General features: G+C 42.3%; 1 protein-coding gene across 2 annotated transcripts in view; it reads right to left on the bottom strand.

Moving 5' to 3' along the window:
- Positions 1–21,940, bottom strand: part of COL26A1 (collagen type XXVI alpha 1 chain) — a 421,072-nt gene that overhangs the window by 335,995 nt on the left and 63,137 nt on the right. For both annotated transcript variants that reach the window (XM_029613263.1, XM_029613264.1), the window contains exon 2: positions 2,776–2,898. In XM_029613263.1, the coding sequence (XP_029469123.1) occupies positions 2,776–2,898 (123 nt within the window). The remainder of the gene's footprint in view (positions 1–2,775; positions 2,899–21,940) is intronic.

Raw genomic sequence — 21,940 nt, 5'->3', positions numbered from 1 at the left:
ATTTTAGCGCTAACGTGGGGTGATTGCGGCTCTTCTGCGCCAGGAATGCAGCTCAGCATCTCTGGGAAAATGTAGCCTCTTGGTCAGGTCCCATGACTGACTCGGTCTCGCATTTTTCTGGGCTCCATGAAGAGCATACCAGCTGGAATCAAGGGAGTGATGGTACAATAATGTGCCTGGAAAGGACACGACTTGTTGTAAGTGCCGTGTAGGAATACAGGCACGGAATTAACACCAAGAGGGCAACTTTCCGTTCTCCCCACTGACGGGCCGATTCAGTAAAGTCCTCGGGAGAGCGGTCGAACGCCCGCTCTCCCGGCGCACGCACAGGCCACTCACCGGTGCGCGCGATTCTGTATTTAAATTAGGTGGTGTGGTAGAAACGGGCAAAAGGAGGCGCTAGGGACACTAGCGCGTCCCTAGCGCCTCCTTTTAGCCGGGAGCGGCGGCTGTCAGTGGGTTTGACAGCCGATACTCAATTTTGCCGGTGTTGGTTCTCGAGCCCGCTGACAGCTACGGGTTCGGAAACCGGACGCTGGCAAAATTGAGTGTCCAGTTTTCGACCCGACAGCCCCCCGGCCTATTTTACTTTTTTTACTCTTCGGGACCTCCGACTTAATATCGCCATGATATTAAGTCGGAGGTGCCGGTGCCGGCAGAAACTAGCGCCTACCTTTGGGTTGGTGCTAATTTCTGAAAGTAAAATGTGCGGATTGGCTGCACATTTTACTTAGTGAATCGCGCGGGAATACCTAATAGGGCCATCAACATGAATTTGCATATTGAGGGCGCTATTAGGTGCCGCGGGTTGGACGTGCGTTTTCTGCCTCTTACTGAATAAAGGGTAAGGGAAAATGCGCGTCCAAGGGCAGGTTAACAGTGCGCTCCGTCAGAGCGCACTGTACTGTATCGGCCTGTGAGTGAGAGCCAGATGAACAAACCTCCAGTTCTTCATTGCTGCTGCTGCGTGCACCTGTACGCTGTCAGGTCAGTGTGAGTAGATAGCCGGAAATCTCGTTGGCAGGCCACGGTCGGATTGGGGAGGACCAACTTACCGTATCCAGTTAGCTTGGCCAGATAAATGCCAATATTCAGGCTTATCCAGTTAAGTTAAATGGAGGAGACAGACCCAATCTACAGCGGGTCTAAACTTAGCCAGATACGACTTATCCAGCTAAGCGGCGATTTCTATGGGGGATATTCAGCAGCATAGCCCTGCTGTTGAATTCTGGCTAACTTAATTAAAGCCCGGATTTTGAACGCCCTGCGCGCATAAAATCCGGGCATTACGCACGTGGCCGGGCATTGCGCGCGCCGAGCCAATTTTTGAAGGGGCCCGGACACGCACGTAAAGCCCGGGACACGCACAAGCGCCGGGCTTCTTTGAAGGGGCGGGGCGGGGAGGGGAGGGGGTGGGCTGAAGTAAGTTGCAAAACAAAGAAAAATAACAAAAAAAAGGTAGGGTTTAGGGGATAGGAAGGAGAGGGGAAGAGGGAGGGGGTATCGGTATTCTTGCGCGTGCCGCCCGCACATTCGTGCATGGATGATAAAATCCGGCATGCATGTGCGCGCGGCCCATGTATTCTATAATATGCGCGCGCAGGTTATAAAATCAAGGCATCCATGTGTGCATGCCAGGAAGCGCGCACACATGGACGCACGTGCACACGTTATAAAATCTACCCCTAAATGTTTATTCCTGACTATTGAAGCCATGGTGTTTTGGCAGGACCTTGCACGACTGTGGCTGGCTATCCTGCTAGGACTGTGAAAACATATCAAGCTAGGCTTTACTACAAATCAGGGAACAGGGTGTACATCTATCTGCTGCTGGTGGTTGTCACGGAACAGCACCGTCAGGTGTCCCAAATGATTGCTGTGCAGGTCCTCTGTGAAAGCCTTTCTGTCTGAGGGTAACAGAATGATAGGGCTAACATACACGAGCAAAACCAGAAATCTTTTCCTGTAAAGTATTCAGCTTGTGCACCTAAAAAAATAATCTGGGGAGGATCTGCTGGGTAACTGTGGGAATATGTTCCCTGCCATGTGCAGTTGCATCATGGGAATCCAGTATCCTTGCAGTCAAGCTGAATTTTGGCAAATAACCCCACCCCCTCACAGTTCAATAAATTACCTTGAACAAACATGCCGATGTGCACTGTATGTACTTTAAAATCTATACACATTCACACAACTCTATGTCTTCAAAAGTGATCAGGACCTGCAAATTATTCCTTTAGAAACAAAAGGTACTGGGCAAAAATGAGAGCTGAGAGCTGAGACCTTCATCTCATCTGTGCATGGCTGCTCAGCGATTTCCAGTTTATATTTGCTGCTTAAAATCTCTTTATCACACGCGTACAGTCACTGCAGAATGCAAAGCTCGGTGACACACAGCTGATGTAATATCATAATGACTTTCCTACATTTGCATAACAGCAGCTACAGAAAATAAAACACATCCCTGGTTTTCTATTCCACTGTCACTTTGCAGTGCCCAGGTGTTTAAAATATGATTTTAACAGACAAACAGGGAAGATATGAATTGGAAGCCCTGAGCAGCTTCACGCAAGCGACTGGAAGGACCCACGTTTGCATAGTGACTTGCCATAGGGAATGGTTTAGTTGTGCACTCTGCTAGCAGGGAAGAGGATACGTGGGCTGCGTGGTACTGAAGCTATTAGGCAGAGACTACTTGATTTAAAAAAAATGTAAAAGCCAGGAGGAAAAATACAACCATAAAGTAGAGTTATCTACTGCATGAAAAGTGTTTACCTCAACAGGTTTGCACAAGGTCCGGGCCAGCGGCAGCTCTGGTAAACCCTCTGGATGACAGTCTCGGACCCATTCTGGACTTGACAGGACACTGTCCTTATAGCTGTATACTGACACCAGTTCCTATGAAATAAATGGGGAAAATGCATGACAGGATTCAGAATATGCTCAACTGACAGCAGAATGGTTCACCAGAAACGGAGTAGTCTGTCCCTTATAACTTGGCACTATTTGGTCAACTTATTCCTAGGAAGGGTGAGCAGGGGAACAACCTGAGCCAGTCCTGGTTTTAGCCCGTTGCATGTATGGAGGTGTAATCCCGATATTCTTCAGGCAGTGGTTCTCAATCTTGTCCTCCAGTGCCCCTTACCAATCAGGTTTTCAAGGATATCACAATGAAAACATATATATGAGATATATCTGTATGTAATAAAGACCATGTGTGCACATTTATCTCATGCATTTTCATTGTGGATATTCTTGAAAACCTGATTGGTTAAGGGGCACTGGAGGACTGGGTTGAGAACTGCTGCCCACAAATAGCAGGACTACTTCTTCATTCCTGCAATGGGGTAAAACCAAGACTGGCTCAGCTTGTCCCCCTCCCCAGAGTTATATAATTACCCTAGTTCATTGTAAACCGGCATGATGTGCTGCACGAATGTCGGTAAATAAAAGTTAATAAATAAATAAATAAAAATAAATATTCCTAGGTCACCTCTGTGATTTTGAACTCAGTCTGGTTTTTAAACTCCAGCTACAAAGCTGGTAGTGGGGTACAGGGGTGCCCTAAACAGTCACTTTATCAGGATATCTCGAATGTGCATGAAATGTATGCAAATATATCTTAGGAATATTCATTAAGGATAGCCTGAAAACCCGACTGACTAAAGAGGATCCGAGGACCCATTTGAGCACAGCTATTGTCGTGCACATCATTCTTGGATGGCGCCTCCTCTGGCTGTAGATGAATAGTTAATTCTAGCCCTTGGGAGTCATCAACAGGTCTGGTATTATCGTAAGCATAATCAAAATATGGAAACTGGCTGGGTTCTTAGCTCTGCAAATATATCTGACTTAACGTTGATTGTGTGTGACTGTAACCCAGAAGCCCACACTCATTCATTGGAACCTGCCTGTCCAGTCAGTCTTGTTTTCAGGATATCCACAATGCATGAGTTATATTTACATGCCATGCCTCTCTTGTACGCAAACATATCTCATGCATATTCATTGTGGATATCCTGAAAATCAGACTGGCTGGGCGGTTCCCAAGAACTGGGTTGAAAACCACTTGGAATACCATGGATTTCATCACTGAAGTTAATGGTAATTTGTGTAATTAGTTGTAAAGTAGCCATAGTATGATCACAGATTGCTGATGGTTTTAAGGAGCCAGGGCTAATCACCATTATTATAATTCTGAATCATTAACACAGTATTTTTTAAATTTAAACTCACATCAAGAACTGTTTAAATGACTTGTTTGATTAGTTTTCAAGGATTTCCACATTACCAGAGAAAGACAGAAAGTCAACATGGTTTACTCAGGGCTCAATCATGCCTGTTAGGAGTTTTCAGTGCATAATTTCTTTACTTAATTGATACAAGATGCCAGTAAAAGAAAGATCTGAAAAGCCATAACTGTAATCAAACTTTCAAAACTTATTTATGACTTGAAGAGTACCCCAAGTAGCTCTGCTAGATTTATAGAGAAGATGGGTGGTCTGAGGGCTCGAGCAGTGAACAGTGATGAATCAGGATAACGCCCGGGTCTCATGAATTGAAATCCTTCTCCCCACTGTCTTTGTGTGCCTTAGCATCTTACCTCCTGCTATCTCTGTTTATTGAATCAGAGCCGGGCACGCTTCTGTCTACCCTCCCCTGCTTGGAAGCTGCCATTCAGATCGGGCACCAAAACTAGGCAGTCAGAATTTCCATCCTGGAGGTGGCTGCATGTACGTTTCTGAGGTTGTGGTGCCTACTCTGGTTCTCGGGAATCCATAAAGAATATCCATGAGTTATATTTGCATACATTTGACCTAAGGGCCAGTTATTTTGCATATTTTGGTTACCTAAAAGTCAGACTTATGGGGGATTCTACTACAGTACTAGAGTCAGAAACCAGAGTCACAAGCGGTATGGTGTTCATAAAGATCAGACAGCCTTTTTGGAAGGTTTCGACAACATGGTTTATGTCCCAGGGATGATGAAGGGCTTTTGAGGGTGGTTTCTTTCAAGCTGCAGCAACATTGCCGTCTGTGTTGTCATTTTAGTCTGTTGGATTTATACACGAATGTATTTTTAGGAAAGTGATTTATAAATGCGATTAAATAAATAAATAAAAAGTGATTTATACATGCTATTAAATACATAAATAAAATAAAAAAAAGTAATAATAAATGTTAAACATCTTAGGTCAGAGCTAGCTCCATGGCTTAGGCCTTACTGCTGCACGCTGCAGTATGAGAATCTGGATTTGGATTACAACCCCACTCCCTCTTCCCCTTCGATTCATTGAGGCCTAATTAGGGCTTAGGCGTGCCATGGAGCGGGTATCATGGTGTACTCACTGGCCAAAGAGATGGCACCCCCCTCCCCAGCTCTCGGTCCAGTGGGGTTACCTGGTATGGATCAGGGTAAGTGAGGATTGAAGAAAGTGGTGAAAAAGCAAAAAAACAAACAAACAAACAAGGCCACCTCAAAATAAATACTTGGGACTGTAAAGCTGGGGAGAACTTGAAAGTTAAAGTGCTGAAAATCAGTGCCCAACCTTTTTTTCCCCTGCTCTAACTCCGCCCCTTTAATGCCCATGTTTTACGTCCCTAAATTTGAGTCTAGTGAAACTAGGTGCCTAAATTTAGGCATTCAGCCCTAGTAAATTTTCAAAAGAACCAATTTAAGAGCCTACCTCCCAAAGTTGGACACTTAAGCTCTAGGGAAATTGACCTCATAAGCATAAACAATTTAAAAAGAGCAGAAGAGGTTTAAAATAAGATTTCACAATGCTTCAAGGGCACAACAAACCACTAAAGGGATACAAACAAACACTTAAGATGGTCTATAAGCAAAATCATATTACAAATAACAACCAGCAGCAGGAGGCACAATAAAAGCTAGAATCATGGCAAAGACCCTCACCCAACTAACCCAGGAAAAGTTGAAAGACATAAGCCTTCACAGATTTCCTAAAAGTTGCATAATCTTTTACTTCTGAAATGACTTTCGGCAGGGAATTCCAAAGGCAAGACACACACACACGAAAAAGCCTTATTTTGAATATTTTGAAGGTTAATCTCTTTTGGTGAAGGATGGGAAAGACATACCACGTGGGCAGAGCTCAGTGGTTTATTTGATCTATAGAGAATAAATATTTATTTTAAGTATTCTGGACCCAAGTCATGAAGACATTTCTGTATCAGTGCTAAAGCTTTAAAGTTGATATGCCCAGCAACTGGTAACCAAGGCTTTCAATGTCAGAGAGATGTGATCTCTGATGGGCTAAACCAGATAATCAATCAAGTTATATTATTTTTGATCAACGAAAGTCTCTGCAAGGCCTTCTCTTGCAGCCCTAGATACAAAACATTGCGATAATCAATCCTTGAGATGATCATTGAGTGCCTACTGTGAGCCAATTCTCATTGCATAAATATGACCTAAGATGGTGTGCAAGACATGAATGAAAAAAACATGGATTTCATTACTGCCTGGATCTATTTATTTTTAAATTAGAGTCGATGATCACACCAAGGATACAAACTTGGTCAGATGACGGCAAATAAGATCTTCTAACTCAATCACAGGCGAACTAGGAATCAGAGAAGGCTTCTTAAACCACAAAACTTTGTTTTTTTGTAGGGGTAAGTTTCAATTTATGAAGCTCCACCCATTTCCCTTAGACAAGCATTGACCTTGTCTATCACATTATTCCAGCAGTTTAGAAGTAAAAGATTTTAGGGCATGTTGGGAGAGCCCAGGGAGGGATTGTCGCAAATTCTCAGCTATTAATAATGGCTTGCAGCATGGCCTCTTCTCGTTTAATTGAAATTGACCTTCATGTGACCTTGGGACATCCAGCCCTTTCACTAGCCCCCAGATAATGGCCATCCCTGCAGGGCTCCACTGTGGGAAAGTTAACAATATTGCGGCAGCCCGAGACCCCCAGCCACAGTCAATGGGAACAGCCAGTTTTTAACTCATGCCAGGAAGCCTTGGGAATACAAGAATAAACTAAGGGGAAAAGACCAAAAGATCAAACCATCTGTGTATTTTAAAAGAACACTCAATCTTTTTTTTTTTTTTTCAAAGTGCCACTGTTATTTCAAGGCAGATAAGTTGCAGGAACACTCAGTCTTCTATTCAGCCACTGCTGCTAGTTCAGGCCACCTTTAATTTATTAGCTAAATCACTCTGATAACAGTATTGTCAACGAACAGTCAGCTGCGAAATTCTTTGGTTCCTCAAAATCTATTTTTTTTAAAATTACAATCGGATATGTAGAGGATCATTATTGGAAGTGCATTGTGGCCCCAAAGCTGTGCAGAGAAAGATTATTTCACATAAGGTTGCGATACTTTGTATTGGCCACATGCAAAAAGTGACAGAAGACAATATGGCCTATGAGATTTAAAGTCCACCTAGATCCATTCTTCAGAGGTCACATCCCATGAAAGGACCTTTGTAGTCTTGAAAGTTCATGTACAAAAACATTTGGGTAATTCTCATTTTGGAGCATGAAATGAACCTGTAAGGCAGGGGAGACCAACTCCGGTCCTCGAGAACCACAAAGAGGCCGGGTTTTCAGGATATCCACATTGAATATGCCATGAGATAGATTTGCAAACAATGGAGGCAGTGCATGCAAATCTATCTCTTGCATATTCATTGTGGATGTCCTGAAAACCTGGCCTGTTTGTGGCTCTCGAGGACTGGAGTTGGCCAGCCAGCTGTAAGGGTTCACGTAATAGGTAATGGAATAAAAGAAAATTGTGTCTGCAAAAAAAAAAGACATATTTTCCAATTTTAGGGCCAGATTTTATAATATGCGCGCAGGCGTAGATTTGTGCGCACACAAATGTATGCCCGATTTTATAACATGCGCGCACAGCCGCATGCATGTTATAAAATCCGGGTCAGCGCATGCAATGGTGCACACTTGTGCACTTTGCGCACGCCGAGCCCTAGGGGAGCCCCGATGGCTTTCCCCGTTCCCTCCGAGGCCGCTCCGAAATCGGAGCGGCCTCGGAGGGAACTTTCCTTCCGTCCCTGTCCCCCCCACCTTCCCCTCCCTTCCCCTATCTAACCCGTCCCCCAGCCCTACCTAAATCCCCCCCCTACCTTTATTTTTTGATTTACGCCTGCCTCCGGGCAGGCGTAGGTTGCGTGCGCTGTGCCGTAGGCCTTGGTCCTGCCCCCACCCCACCCCTTTTTTCAAGCCCCAGGACATACGCGCGTCCCGGGGCTTGAGCATGTCGCCGAGCCTATGCAAAATAGGCTCGGCGCACGCGGGGCACTCAGGTTTTATCAGAAGTTTTATAGTTTTCTTTTATTTTCCTGAAACGTCTGTATAGGAATTTTCTGTTTTACAATTTGTTCAAACTCCAGGTCATCTGCCCCCTTGACTCTAATCAGACAACTGGAGCGAGTTAGCCATAAGAGCTGGCAGAGCAGATATAGGAGAAGGTAGAACCGCAGGAGGAGGTGATAAGTGCAGGCTGATAAAGTGGACAGAACTTGGATATAACATCTGGCAAAAGGCATTGTGTATTCTGCCCAGCACTTAAATGTTAGCTCTCACATCTAGGTAACAGCCAAGCGTATTTGTGGCTGAGGTACTTGTGCACTGCAGGAGGTATATAAAAACCATAAATAAATAAATAAACAGACAAGGTGGAGCGTCTTGCTCCACCTTGTCTGTTTATTTATTTATTTATGGTTTTTTTATACCGGAGTTCCTGTATACAATACATATCACTCCGGTTCACAGTTAACAGTAATAACTACTGCCGGGTGGCAGTTTACATGGAACAAATCTTGGAACAGCAAACAAAAAATTTGGTCTAAGTAAATAATAAAAAACAAACTAGCTAGGTTCAACTATAAACATATAAATAAGGCAATTTATTGTCTGTATGAGTCTTAGCACCCCGAATAAACCTGTATCCGCCTCTCCTCGCCAGGTGACGGGGGGGTATATGACACTGGAAAAACAGTTGCTGTTGCCGATGTCTGGGGAAAACTCAAAAGTGTCTCTACAACTATAAGGAAAGTTCCTTGCACATTTCCAGGGTCTCTGATAATATAATCATTGTCTAATGAAGCCTAGGAAGAAAGCATGCTGTGCTTTGTGAGTTATTTCCCCTCTTCTCATTACTACTAAAAATGTAAAAAAAAAAAAAAAAGGCAGAAAACTATATAATAACAAGGGCCAGATGTTGTATGGGGTTTTCTCTTTGTGTTGATGGAAACAAGCCTTAGTGCATCTGATCCCAAAGATCTTATTTTCTGAGAGCAACTTTTATGTCTGGTAGTCTGCTTTAGGATTGCTTATTCAACCAGCTAGTCTTCTAGCCAAGAATTCTGTAAGGAGGCAGATCTGGTCACTATGAATTAAGATTCTTGGGGGTTGGAGTTTCAAAGCCTTATAATATACATATAATATGGTTTTATGCTCATAAATGGCTGCTATAAAACTGCCTAGAGAGACAATTTCACATGTACTTTTTTACATATACTGGAGAGAGCTGTACTGGGGGGACAGGCAGAATTGGGACTTATAGTACATGCAAACTTTTGTATTGTACAAAGTATTCACATTAAGTTCCCCATGCAAGTTATGCCTTCGGTGGAGCAGGCATAACTTTCTGCAGGTGAGTTTGTGCACATACCAGCCCCTCTTACAGCAGAAATTTCAAAGCAAACTGACGTGCAAAGTTCACTTTGAAAATTCAGGATAAAGTCTGCACGGAAAAACCGCACGCAGACCTTAACTCCTACCCTCCTGGTTATAAAATTACCTTCCCTATGCTTTAGCACATATCTTATTCACGTTAATCTATAATTTTAGTCAGAGATGTGTACCATAAAATATTCTTCAAAGCAAATTACTGGCAGATAGTGCTAATGCTGTGAAAAAGCCTGGATTGTATGTCCAATAATTAAATGTTATTGCTATCTGCTAAAGAAAGCATTAGTCAAGGTCATCAGTAAGAGTAAGAATTTGGAAACTATTAATAACAGCTCCAAAGAGTACCTTTAAGTACATGATCAGGTAATGGGCTTTGAAGGTACATAATAAAGCTGTGCTACAGGAAAAAGAAACTGAACAGAGCGAGAAAGGACAAAAGGATGATTGCAAGCTGGCAAGTCATACACAAAGAAACATCCTTGACAACTCCAAGAACAAAGTTACTTTTGTTAGAATACTTTTTCCTTTAAAAAAAAATTACCTGTGCATTTGCTTTCTCTGTCTGGGTACATATTATCTCCCAAACCATTCAATCTACAGTAACCACATTTTCACCTTAGCCACTGTATATCTATATAAAAGCAGGAAACCAACATGATATTGTTCCATAAAATGTATGGATCTATCCCAAAACTGAGAAAAAATATTTTCCCCATTAAACTTCTGGAATCTATCTGTGTATACATTATCTACAGCAAACAAATTTAAAGACAGGGAATCAAAATCTAGAAACCAAAATAACTTTTCCCTGCAACACTTATGGATCAAAAGTGATTTATGCTTTCTAACATGATCAAGAGTGATATATTTGTGGCTGAGGTACTTGTGCACTGCATACCCTATTCTTAAAAATGACAGAAATAAAAACAGAAAGAAGAAAAAAGGAAAAAGGAAAAAAGGAAAAAAGGAAAAAAAAAAAAAACCATGAGAGGCTGCAGCACCAGCAGTAGCCACAAGGTGTCAGTAATCTAGTATTATAATAGATGATACTAACACCTTGTGGTCATTGTGAGTACTGCAGACTGAACAGCAAATTCTACGCCAGGAGAGGGAATGGAGGAGGCTCAGATGTAGCCAGATGCGCAGATTTCTGGCCCAGCACAGATATCTCTGTGCACATCTTGTTGCAGTTCCTGCCCTCCAAAGGAATGGAAAGTGATGTTAGACATTGGGAGGCAGAGCTCCCGTGGCAGCACTGAGCCCTCCAAAATTCCAATTGATCCTCCACTATGGATGGCCTTGCCCAGGGGTGGTGGTGTGACTGGACTTAAACCAACTTACAATAGGTTTTTACAATCATAGGTCCTTTTATTTTTAGGGGAAAAGTGTTCATACAAATTGCTCTGCAATCTTTTTCTCACTTGTTTATATGGTGCTGGCAATGGGTGTGGCTTGATACAGAAGTAGGTAAGTCAACAAGGGAGCAGTGGATGGGAGTGCTATTGCTAAGGCACTTAACTTTTATCCAAGGAAATGACAAAATGAAGATTCCACCAGTTATTTGCAAGAAACCCCTTTCATCTAAATACTGAATCAACAAGTCTAGAGCTGTAGATTGCTATTACCTCTGAGTCTTACACTGTTTACTGCATGAAACTCATGCCAGCTCCATTACTTTAGAAGGAGCCACTCACAGGTTTCCCTGCAAACATCCAACAAGCTATCATATGAATGTATTGTAATTTGCCTTGAGCACCAATGGTTGGTGGGGCTTGATATAAAAACTGGTTGTTATGATATATATATATAAATAAAATAATTTTAGGGGCTTGCACTGTCAAACAACAATTGTATTATAACATCTTAAATAGAACCACCCAGGCAGTTCCTGTTTTATAGATAAAATAAGTTTACTCTCATTGCAATATTTAACTCTGCAGCAAGGATAAGTCATTGCTGCTTTAATAGAATAGTAAAATATAGACTTTATAATTTATGATATGTCCTTTATTAATTAAAATAAATTAATATCAAAGTGCTGGAAACAAGCATATGAAATTCACCACAGAAAGTCACTGTTTTATAGACCTAAAGGACTGAACTATTGTTGAAATGATATGTGCAAAATATGAGTCTCCATTTGTAAAATGCAATAGCCGGATCTGACAGGTTAAATGGATCTTCAAAGAGTTCTTTCATTCCATGACTGAATAAACTGTGCATAAGTTTCCCTTTCTCTAGGATTACCACTTGCATGAAGAGTGCAGTGTTTTTCTTCCTTCCTTTTATATCTGGTGACAGCAAAACGTTCCATAGCAGACTATGCCCTCTGTTATGTTAGACTATCACAGATAGATTCAGTATAGCAAAGACTGAATGTAATCAGCTGTCATGTCCATAAAAGGATAGTGTAGTAAAGACCATTGTAATAAATTGGAAAGAGTTTGGTGACTGTTAATTTAAAATAAAAGCAAACAGGTACATTTTCAAAGTCGTTACACATACTATCATACCAATTTTCTAAAGCCGTTTTCCCATGTTAAGTGCACATAACACGGGTAAAACCAGTTGACGATTCAATAGCATATATTGCAGCAATCTTCAAAAGCCCACTTACACTGGTAAAGTGCATTTACCAATGTAAAACTCAGTTTTTAGCATTGTAAATGCTTTTGAAAATTAGGCCCAAAATGACTAATTTGTGATGCAGAAATCCAAGGGCCAAATATCATTTGCAAGGGGAAATACATTACCAAACAAGAAAGGAACCCAAGGGCCATCATTTCTAATGACCTTAATGGAGCCAGTGAGAAAGACTAATAGTGTGCTTGAGTGCATACATAAAGATATCACTATTAGGAAGGAGGAGGTAATATTGCCACTGTCCTGATCTCTGGTGACACCCCTTGAATATCTCGTCCAGTTCTCGAGACCATATATACAAAAGGAAATTGAGAAGGTGGAGGCAGTTCAAAAGAATGCCACAAAACTGGTCCATGGCCTGCCTCAGAAGACTCATTTGAAAACAGTTAAAGGAGCTAAAGATGTACTTAGAAGAAAGAAGGGGAAAAAGGGGCTTTGATAGAAACATTCAAATATCTAGCAGACTACAATACAGTATTAATTCTGTGGTATTTTCTATAACAGCGATTCTCAACCGGTGTGTCGAGACACACCAGTGTGTCACCAAGCAACGGCAGGTGTATCGTGGATCCCGGTGTCCCATTGCTCCGGTTGTACTTCCCTCCTCCCTTTTTCCAGCCCCTGCGGGCCAATGGGAAGCCTCCTTCATTCTTCCTGCCGCCACACAGACCAATCGGAAGCCTCCTCCCTTCTACCTGCTAGTGGGAGTAGGAAGAAGGGAGGAAGCCTCTGATTGGCCAGTGAGGCAGGAAGAAGGGGCATTGCATAGCCCGGGGTTGGGGTGGGAGGAATGGCAGTGTTGAACTCTGACCAAGCAAGGCCACCACGGGAGCTCATCCCCGTGGCAGCGAAGAAGAAACCTGACCCCGACCAAGCAAGGCCACCACGGGATCCCATCCCCGTGGCAGCGAAAAAGAAGGCCCGCTGGAGTAAAGCCACAGCAGAACTGGAGCCCATCCCTGCAGCAAAGGAAGAAGAGGTTTGGCAGTGAGAGCTTGTGTGTGTGGGTGTGAATGGGTGCGAGAGCATTTGTGTGTGATTGAGAGCTTGTGTATAAGAGAGCATGTGTGTGATTGAGAAACTGGTCAGGGAGGTGATATGTTTCTGTGTGAGAGAGAGAGACTGGTCAGGAATATGACGGGTGTGAGAGGGAGACTGAGACTGGTTGTGGGGTCTAATTGGGGGGGGGGGGCTGTGACTGGTTGTGGGCGCTAAGGAAGAGGACTGTGAGGACAGAGCTTCAGCAGCCCTTACTGCTTTTGGTGAGTGCTATTGGCCTGGAAGGGAAAGGAGTAGGAGAGTTGCTGGAGAGGGTAAGTAAAGGTGGCTTTTTAAGGTTATTTTTCTGATTGACTGCCATTTTAATTATTGGGTATTATGCGATGTCTGCTCTTTTGAAATATTTATTGATATTTGCACATTTTAATAATTTTTATGAGTTTTTAATTGTCTGATGTTATTCTGTTCATAAGCTGTTTTGTAACATTTATTAGTAAAGCTTTACAATTATTTCTGTGTGGGGCTCTATAGCAGCTTGGCTTATTCTGTTTTCCTAATAGGAGGTGTATTGGTGTTTAGGGCCTGGTTTAATATTTGTAGTGTTGCCTTTCATAGATAGGTTGTTACTGTCTGAGTGTGTTCCATAATACAGGTGTAACTTTGTGCGGATTAGTTTGTGTGCATTATTGCAGATCCTGGGACTATGTTCGATACTATATTTCTCGTTCCATTTCTCCAGGTTTGCACTGCATGCAGAGTGGCTTTTTTGGTTTTCCATTCCAGTTTCTGTCTCCATATTTATAATTTGTGTTCTTTCTGTACTTGGTGAAGGTCAGTTCTGTGTGTGTGACCAAAGTGTGAAGTATTTTACTAGCATGTAGGCATTTGTATCAATCCTGTTTAGTTTGTTGTGTTTTCTCAATAGAACATGCAGTAGTGGTAAATTACAGACTTTTCATAAGAAGGGCTATTGAGCCTGACAGTAAAGGGAGTTTGTTTTGCTTTTACTGAGATGTCATCAGAACCAGAATATCTTTTTTGTATGGCGAGTTGTACAGGGTAATGCCCTAGTTCTGCTCTGCAGTCATTGCTGGGGGTTTACATTTAGTTCTGTGATGGTCACATGTTCAGTGTGTCATGCATGTTAGAACCATCTGTCAGGTGTGTCCCGGCCAAGAAAAGGTTGAGAACCACTGTTCTATAACATGGAAAGCTCAAGGATCAGGGAGACTCAAAAGTTGAAAGGAAGATCAAAATAATACTTTTTCATTGATAGGGTTGTAGACTCTGCAAAAGACTTCCAGTAGATGTGGTAAAAGTCCAAAGAACAGAATTCATGCATGCTTTGGACAGACACCAAGGGACTTTAGTAGCATGGTAAAGAGAAGAGACCAGAGATCAAGAAGGATCAATGGCAATCATTGGTAAATACAAATGAATGGACTAGATGGACCATGTGATCTTTCTCTTAATACACCTTCTGTCTTTCTATGTTTCTAAATTCTGAACTCTTGTCAGAGGGGGCAAATACAATTTTGTGAGAATATACACAAACTTTCATATCTTTACAAAAACTCCTAACTAAAAATCAATTGAAACCAAAATGGTTTGACAGTACATATAGGGATCTGAGCAATCTATTTACTGTGTATATAAGTTGCAAAAACCCTAAATTGAAAGAAGCTAAGAGTTAAAGGTAATCTGCAATAATTTTATTATAAATAATTAAAATTAGTAGATTTTTTTTTTTTTTACAAAATGAGGTTCAGAAAAAGTGAATAATGCTTTTTCAGTTGGAAAAGGATTTGGTGTTTTTCATGTATAAATAAATAGAAACGCTTGCTGCATGGTAACAGTGATGCTTTTACTACAAGAAAAATATCAACTCAATCCTACTATGTCATTTTGTTTCCTTTTAAATTAATTCAAGTTGTGTTTCATCTAAGAAATGCTTGCAAGAAAAATAATACTTTTGTTATAAAAGTTTTAAAGGTCTAGAGTTTAGACAGGCATTCTAGAACAAAGCTCTTGTACATTTCCAATTCACCTTCTGAATGTTGTGGAAGTAATGACTTTCAGACCCCAATGCCTCAATTCTATGGCTATATTTATTTATTTAACGTTTCTTATATACCGACATTCGCTAATAACATCACACCGGTTTCCATAGAACATAAATGCAGCGACAATGGCTTTACAGTCAAACTGATTTTGAACTGGGGAGGAGAGATACCAAGCAACAGGGCGTAAAAACTAACAGGGTCTAGGAAGGGGGGTGCCATATCATCAGATAAGGAGAGGGCAGAGAAAATAAGGGTTCAAACAATTTCTCATAATACAAATGAAACTATAGCTAGGTCCCCCCGACATGGACCCCGTGTTTCGCAGCAAGGGGCAATGATAAAGAAGTATCACATCTGGAAATTAAACAGACAGTATTATCATAAGGAAGGACCCCAAAAAAGATGGGATTCTGCCAGTACAATAAAAATGAATATGTACCTTAATCAATCTTAACAACAGCTTTCAGGGAGCGCAAAGAGTAAAAGCCGGAGAGGCCATTTAAACGCTGTCAAAAAGGCACGAAAGCAAACAGACAATCAGAAATGTCTGATGGAAGCGAAGTTAGCCAATCAAATCACCGCAGCAAAATGTAAAAATGAATAAATGGAAAAGTAGTATGAATAGCATAGTCAGGTAAAAAAGCTCCACTCGATTTCATTGTTCAAACATTCGGGACAAGACTACTGAGGGTGTAGATCCATTTCTGTTCTTTGCGAATGAGCATTTCTGAAAAGAACCCCCACCCCTCCCCACCATGGAGGAGGAAGTAACACGTCAATGACAAAAAAATCTGAGATCAAGAACAGAACGGGAGCATGAGTCCCAATGTGTAACTAAGGGGGCATTATCATGGAAAGTGTTTGGACTCTTATTTTCTCTGCACTCTCCTTAATTGATATTTGATCATTGAGCGCAGAGTTACTCTCTGTTCTTGTTTGTATATATTTATATATATATTATGTAATGCCATTTGGCCTTACTGATACCCCAGGCATTTTCAACAGACCTATGGATTGCTTCTTCAGTAATCCGAGTGTAACTCTTTTTCGGTGGAGGTACTGACTCCCAAAGGGCCATAAAATAATTTTTTCTTGCATTATGGACGTGAAACCTTGAGCTGTGGTATGATTGAGACATCTTAGTAGGAGAATCTAATAAGACCATGCCGACAGCAAGATGGACTCACTCTTACAAGGACTGGGTCTAGAGCTCCACCTATAGCATTTCTCTCAGGTTGAGCCCTTGGCTTCCAGGAGCCAGTAGGGCTTAGGTGTGGCTCCTGTAAGAAGTGGTCAGATGAAGCTGAATAGCAGGCTGAGGTCCAGGCGAGCAGTGAGCAAACAGTGTTGAGGTCCAGGCTGAGGTCGAGGCAGGCGGAGATCAGGCAGTGTCGAGGTCCAGTCTGAGGTCAGAGCAGGTGGCAGTTCAAGGGCATAATCAGGGTCCAAAGCCAGGAGTCAGGCAGCAAAGGACAGACAGAACAAAGACAGGGGACCAAGAGACAGATGTAACAAATAAGGCAAGGCAGGGTAAGGCACAACAAGAACGGGTAAGGAGACAGCAAGGCAAGGCAAAGAAAATAGTGAGACAAGGTAAGGCAAGCACAAGACATCAATAGCAACATGCACTGCAGGAGCCAGAGGACTTGCTGCTGAGGCATCGGTTCATAGCATGGCAGAGGTTTAAATACCCTGGCGCATGACATCATCAGAGCATGTTGACAGAGGGTTTTCCATCACAGGGCCTAGGAAGCTCCAGGCTGACCTAGCAGAGCAGCATCTCAGTGGCATGTGAGCCTTAAAGATGGGGATGAGTGTGGCTGGTCACAGGACATCCCACACCCAGCCAAAACGTTATATCTTGGGGTTGTCTATATAGGCATAATTCTCCCTTTCTGCGTGTCCCAAGGTGTGGATCCATTCTAGGGGGGAAGACCGACCTTCTACGCCTAGGTGTTGTAATGGAATCCCTCCTGTTGTGTGATAATGTGCTGTCTATTAGGGGTAATGCTTCAAGGAACATGCAGGACACATATTGGGTGTTCAATTTAAACTTTATTGTTATTCTTCAGAATAAATAAACAAAATGTCCAATCATGTAGATAAATGTCCCTTTATATCTTTGCTCTCACTGGGGTATTTACAGTGCAGACTCTTCTTCCTTTCCTCTGTGCATTTGTCCTCAGTACCTGGTCCTGGATTAGAGCTTATTCCTCAAAAAGTGAGAGAATAAGATATCTCAGATGGGCAGAGGAATCCCTATGGTGTGGAGAATCCCCTGAGGTCCCATGTCTCAAGGCTGGAGATCCGGATGGGGTCTCCAAAAGGTTTTGACTCTGCTCCCTGGACTCCTTTTGATGTGACCTTTCAGTAGGAGAAGTCCGATTCTGAGAAAACTAAACTGGCTAATGTAGCCCAGCTTCCACTGTGAGGAGGGGTGGCACTAAGCCCCTTCATAAACCAAAAAGGGAAAAACACTTTCAAAGACCAAAAACTTCTTTTCTGACGGGAGGAGTCGCTGCTGCCCTTCCACTTCAGGGAAAGGGGTACATACGTCTTCTCCACCCCTAGTCCCTGGATTTGGTTCTTGTCACCTGAATTATACCAGGGTCTCCACCCAGTAAAATCAGAAAACAGTGCCCAGAGTGTAACCAAAGTCTCTTATTCCAAAGACTGGAGGCAGGCCCTGACAGGCAAGGAGTGTACTGCAGAGATCTCCCAAAAAAAAATCAATAAGCTCCCAAAACCCAGCTCCGTCCTCTCCAGAAGCTAACTCAAAATGACCGCTCTCTACACTGACCTACCCCCTCCCCTTCTGGACAGGGATTCAACCAACTCAGAAATGCTCTGGGGGAGGTGCTGATGGGATGGTATCTCCCTCACTGATATCTACCTACCGGCAGGGATCTATGGCCATCTAGTGAAGACCAGATAGTTTCTACAAGAGTTATAAGGCTTTGTTTCTTTATTGAAGTGCAGAATTCTAATATCCAGATTGATCTTGGAAAAATCTAGATTCTTTGTAGGCTGTGACACCTTTCATTAGATTAAGCAAAGAGATTTAGCACATGAGCTTTCAAGACCTCAAAGTCCCTTCTTCAACTACTTATTTTCAAAACATTTCTTTTCTCATAAATGTTAAACCTCCTTACACTGTTCATTTGCTTTTCCCAATGTGGGAAAAAGTTCAAGCATCTTCACTGTCTAGAAATACCATGCAAGGCAAACACAAATTAAATAGCTATGTGGTTAGTAGAAGCTGTTCCCCACCTGACTACTCCACTATAGAATGAAATAGATTTTCTTGATTAATGCAGAAAAGAAAATATTCTTTCGTGTTTCACTGACTACTGCAGGAGAAAAGGAGTGCAAGATTGACTCTTTCATCTTTCTCTTGACTGACTTGCATTAAGCATCTTCCCAAGAAAGGTAGCTTTCTTCCTAGCAAGATTTTCATGTCCCACTCCCAACTCAGCCCAGTCATCTCAGTGACAGTCCTGGCCAGGGACCAAAAAAATGTGGCTCCCTCTGGTATCTAGATAATATTTTACTGTGGAGCAAAGACTGAGACTTCCTTCCACCAAGGGGTGGTGATTTCTAGCTTCCAAGCATCTCCAACCCTACCTGGCCCCGGGGATGAGAAGCAAGACCCATGTCAGCGGGCTGGCCCCAGCATTCAGTTCTTGATGTGAATAATGCTGATAAAACTCTATTTCAGCTTTCAGAATTTATATGAGAAAAGAACTGTTTATAGTTGCACATTCATGACTCAACTTTCCAAATGCTGAAAATCAGGTACAGCCCTACATACAGTATCTAGTACAAGTCCAGGATGGCAATGAATGTCTTAATCAATTAGTTATAATAGACACACATAAGCCTGAAGTCTAATGAGTCACATTATAGCTTTTTTCAACAAGATTCCTAGTTCTTAAACATGCCATTCCTGATGAGTTTAATGAACATCAACCCTTTAAAATGTTATTGTGCTAGACCATTAATAATCTGGAGGCTCATATGACTGTGCTGACCACGAGTAACTTGTCCTGAAAATTATGACTTTGGGATAAAATTATCATTCCGGAATAACAGAGAACCAGCTGGTACAGTAAGTCAAGAAGAAGAAAGAAAATATTCAATTTAATGAGAAAGTTTCTATGCACACCACCTGGAAAAGTTAACTTATTTTTTGTTTTTTTTAGAACTTGCCATGCTGGGTCAGACCAAGGGTCCATCAAGCCCAGCATCCTGTTTCCAACAGAGGCCAAAACCAGGCCACAAGAACCTGGCAATTACCCAAACACCAAGAAGATCCCATGCTACTGATGCAATTAATAGCAGTGGCTATTCCCTAATTAAACTTGATTAATAGCAGTTAATGAACTTATCCAACTTATCCAAGAACTTATCCAAACCTTTTTAGAACCCAGCTGCACTAACTGCACTAACCACATCCTCTGACAACAAATTCCAGAGCTTAATTGTGCGTTGAGTGAAAAAGAATTTTCTCCGATTAGTCTTAAATGTGCTACTTGCTAACTTCATGGAATGCCCCCTGGTCCTTCTATTATCCGAAAGTGTAAATAACCAATTCACATCTACTCGTACAAGACCTCTCATGATCTCTCTATCATATCCTCCCTCAGCCGTCTCTTCTCCAAGCTGAACACCCCTAACCTCTTTAGCCTTTCCTCATAGGGGAGCTGTTCCATTCCATTTATCATTTTGGTTGCCCTTCTCTGTACCTTCTCCATCACAACTATATCTTTTATGAGATGCAGCAACCAGAATTGTTCACAGTATTCGAGGTGTGGTCTCACCATGGAGCAATACAGAGGCATTATGACATTTTCCGTTTTATTAACCATTCCCTTCCTAATAATTCCTAACATTCTGTTTTCTTTTTTGACTGCCGCAGCACACTGAGCCGACGATTTCAAAGTATTATCCACTATGATGCCTAGATCTTTTTCCTGGGTGGCTTCTAATATGGAACCTAACATCTGGAGTGGAGGACTAGCCTAGTGGTTAGAGCAGTGTGCTACAAACCAAGAGACCAGGGTTAGAGTCCTGCTGTCGCTCCTTGTGACCTTGGGCAAGTCACTTTACCCTCCAATGCCTCAGGTACAAATTTAAACTGTAAGCCCTCTGGGGATAGGGAAATACCTACAGTACCTGAATGTAATCCACTTTGAAGTACTGAAAAAAGTGCAAAAAGTGGAATATAAATCTAAATAAATAAATGTAACTACAAGGGTTATTTTTCCCTATATGCAGCACCTTGCACTTGTCCACATTAAATTTCATCTGCCATTTGGATGCCCAATCTTCCAGTCTTGCAAGGTCCTCCTGTAATGTATCACAATCCTCTTGTGATTTAACTACTCTGAAAAATTTTGTATCATCTGTAAATTTGATAACCTCGATCGTCGTATTCCTTTCCAGATCATTTATAAATATAGGGCCGAATTTTAATAGGTATGCGCGGACGTAGATTTGTGCGCGCAACCCGGTACGCACAAATCTACGCCCGATTTTATAACATGCGTGTGCAGCCACGTGCATGTTATAAAATCCGTGTCGGTGCGTGCAAGGGGGTGCACACTTGTGCACCTTGCATGCGCCGAGCCCTAGGAGAGCACCGATGGCTTTCCACGTTCCCTCCGAGGCCGCTCCGAAATCTCTCCCACATTTTCCTATGTCATTGGTGCCCACATGTACCACAACATCTGGCTCCTCCCCAGCACTGTCTATAATCCTATCTAGGTGACACGTGAGGTCTGCCACCTTCACACCAGACAGGCAATTTACCAGGCAGTCCTGACATCCACCAGCCACCCTGCTATCTACATTTCTAATAATTGAATCACCAACTATGATGGCTGGCCTAACCCTTCCCTCCTAGGCAGTAGCCCTGGGAGACTTGTCCTCAGTGCGAGAGGATAAAACATCACCTGGAGAGCAGGTCTTTGCTACAGGATCACTTCCTGCTACACCAGGGTGATGTTCTCCTACTGGGAGACCTTTCTGATCCAAGGCAGCATTGGGGCTGCCAGACTGGATTTGGGACTTTGCTACTATGTCCCTGAAGGTCACATCAATGTACCTCGCTGTCTGTCTCAGCTCCTTCAAGTCTGCTACTCTAGCCTCCAGAGATCGGACTCGTTCTCTGAGAGCTAGGAGCTCTTTGCGCCGAGTGAACACATACAATCTCTCACTGGCGGGTAAAAAATCATACATGTGATACTCAATGCAAAAGACTGGAAAGCCCCCTCTTGCTGCTGGACTGCTGCCTTCATCTTAATTTTATTGAGTTCCTAGTTAAGTTTAGGATACTAAGGGAGTTGGAATTAGAGTACTTTATATTTACAGATGAATTTACCGATTAATCAGCTAGTATCCTCCAAGGGGATGATTAAACTTTCAATAAGAGCTGGTAGAATAGTATGATTTAGATAAGAGCCTGATTGATTTTTAATGAGAAAGTGTCTCTTGCCTAAAAATCAAGGGTTGAGTGGGTGGGAAAGACAAAAACTAGAATTAACTATCT

The sequence above is a fragment of the Rhinatrema bivittatum genome, chromosome 8 (genome assembly GCF_901001135.1).
Source record: "Rhinatrema bivittatum chromosome 8, aRhiBiv1.1, whole genome shotgun sequence".
NCBI lineage: Eukaryota > Metazoa > Chordata > Amphibia > Gymnophiona > Rhinatrematidae > Rhinatrema > Rhinatrema bivittatum.
Note: the sequence above shows the minus strand (reverse complement) of the source record. Positions and strands in the feature narration are given on the sequence as shown.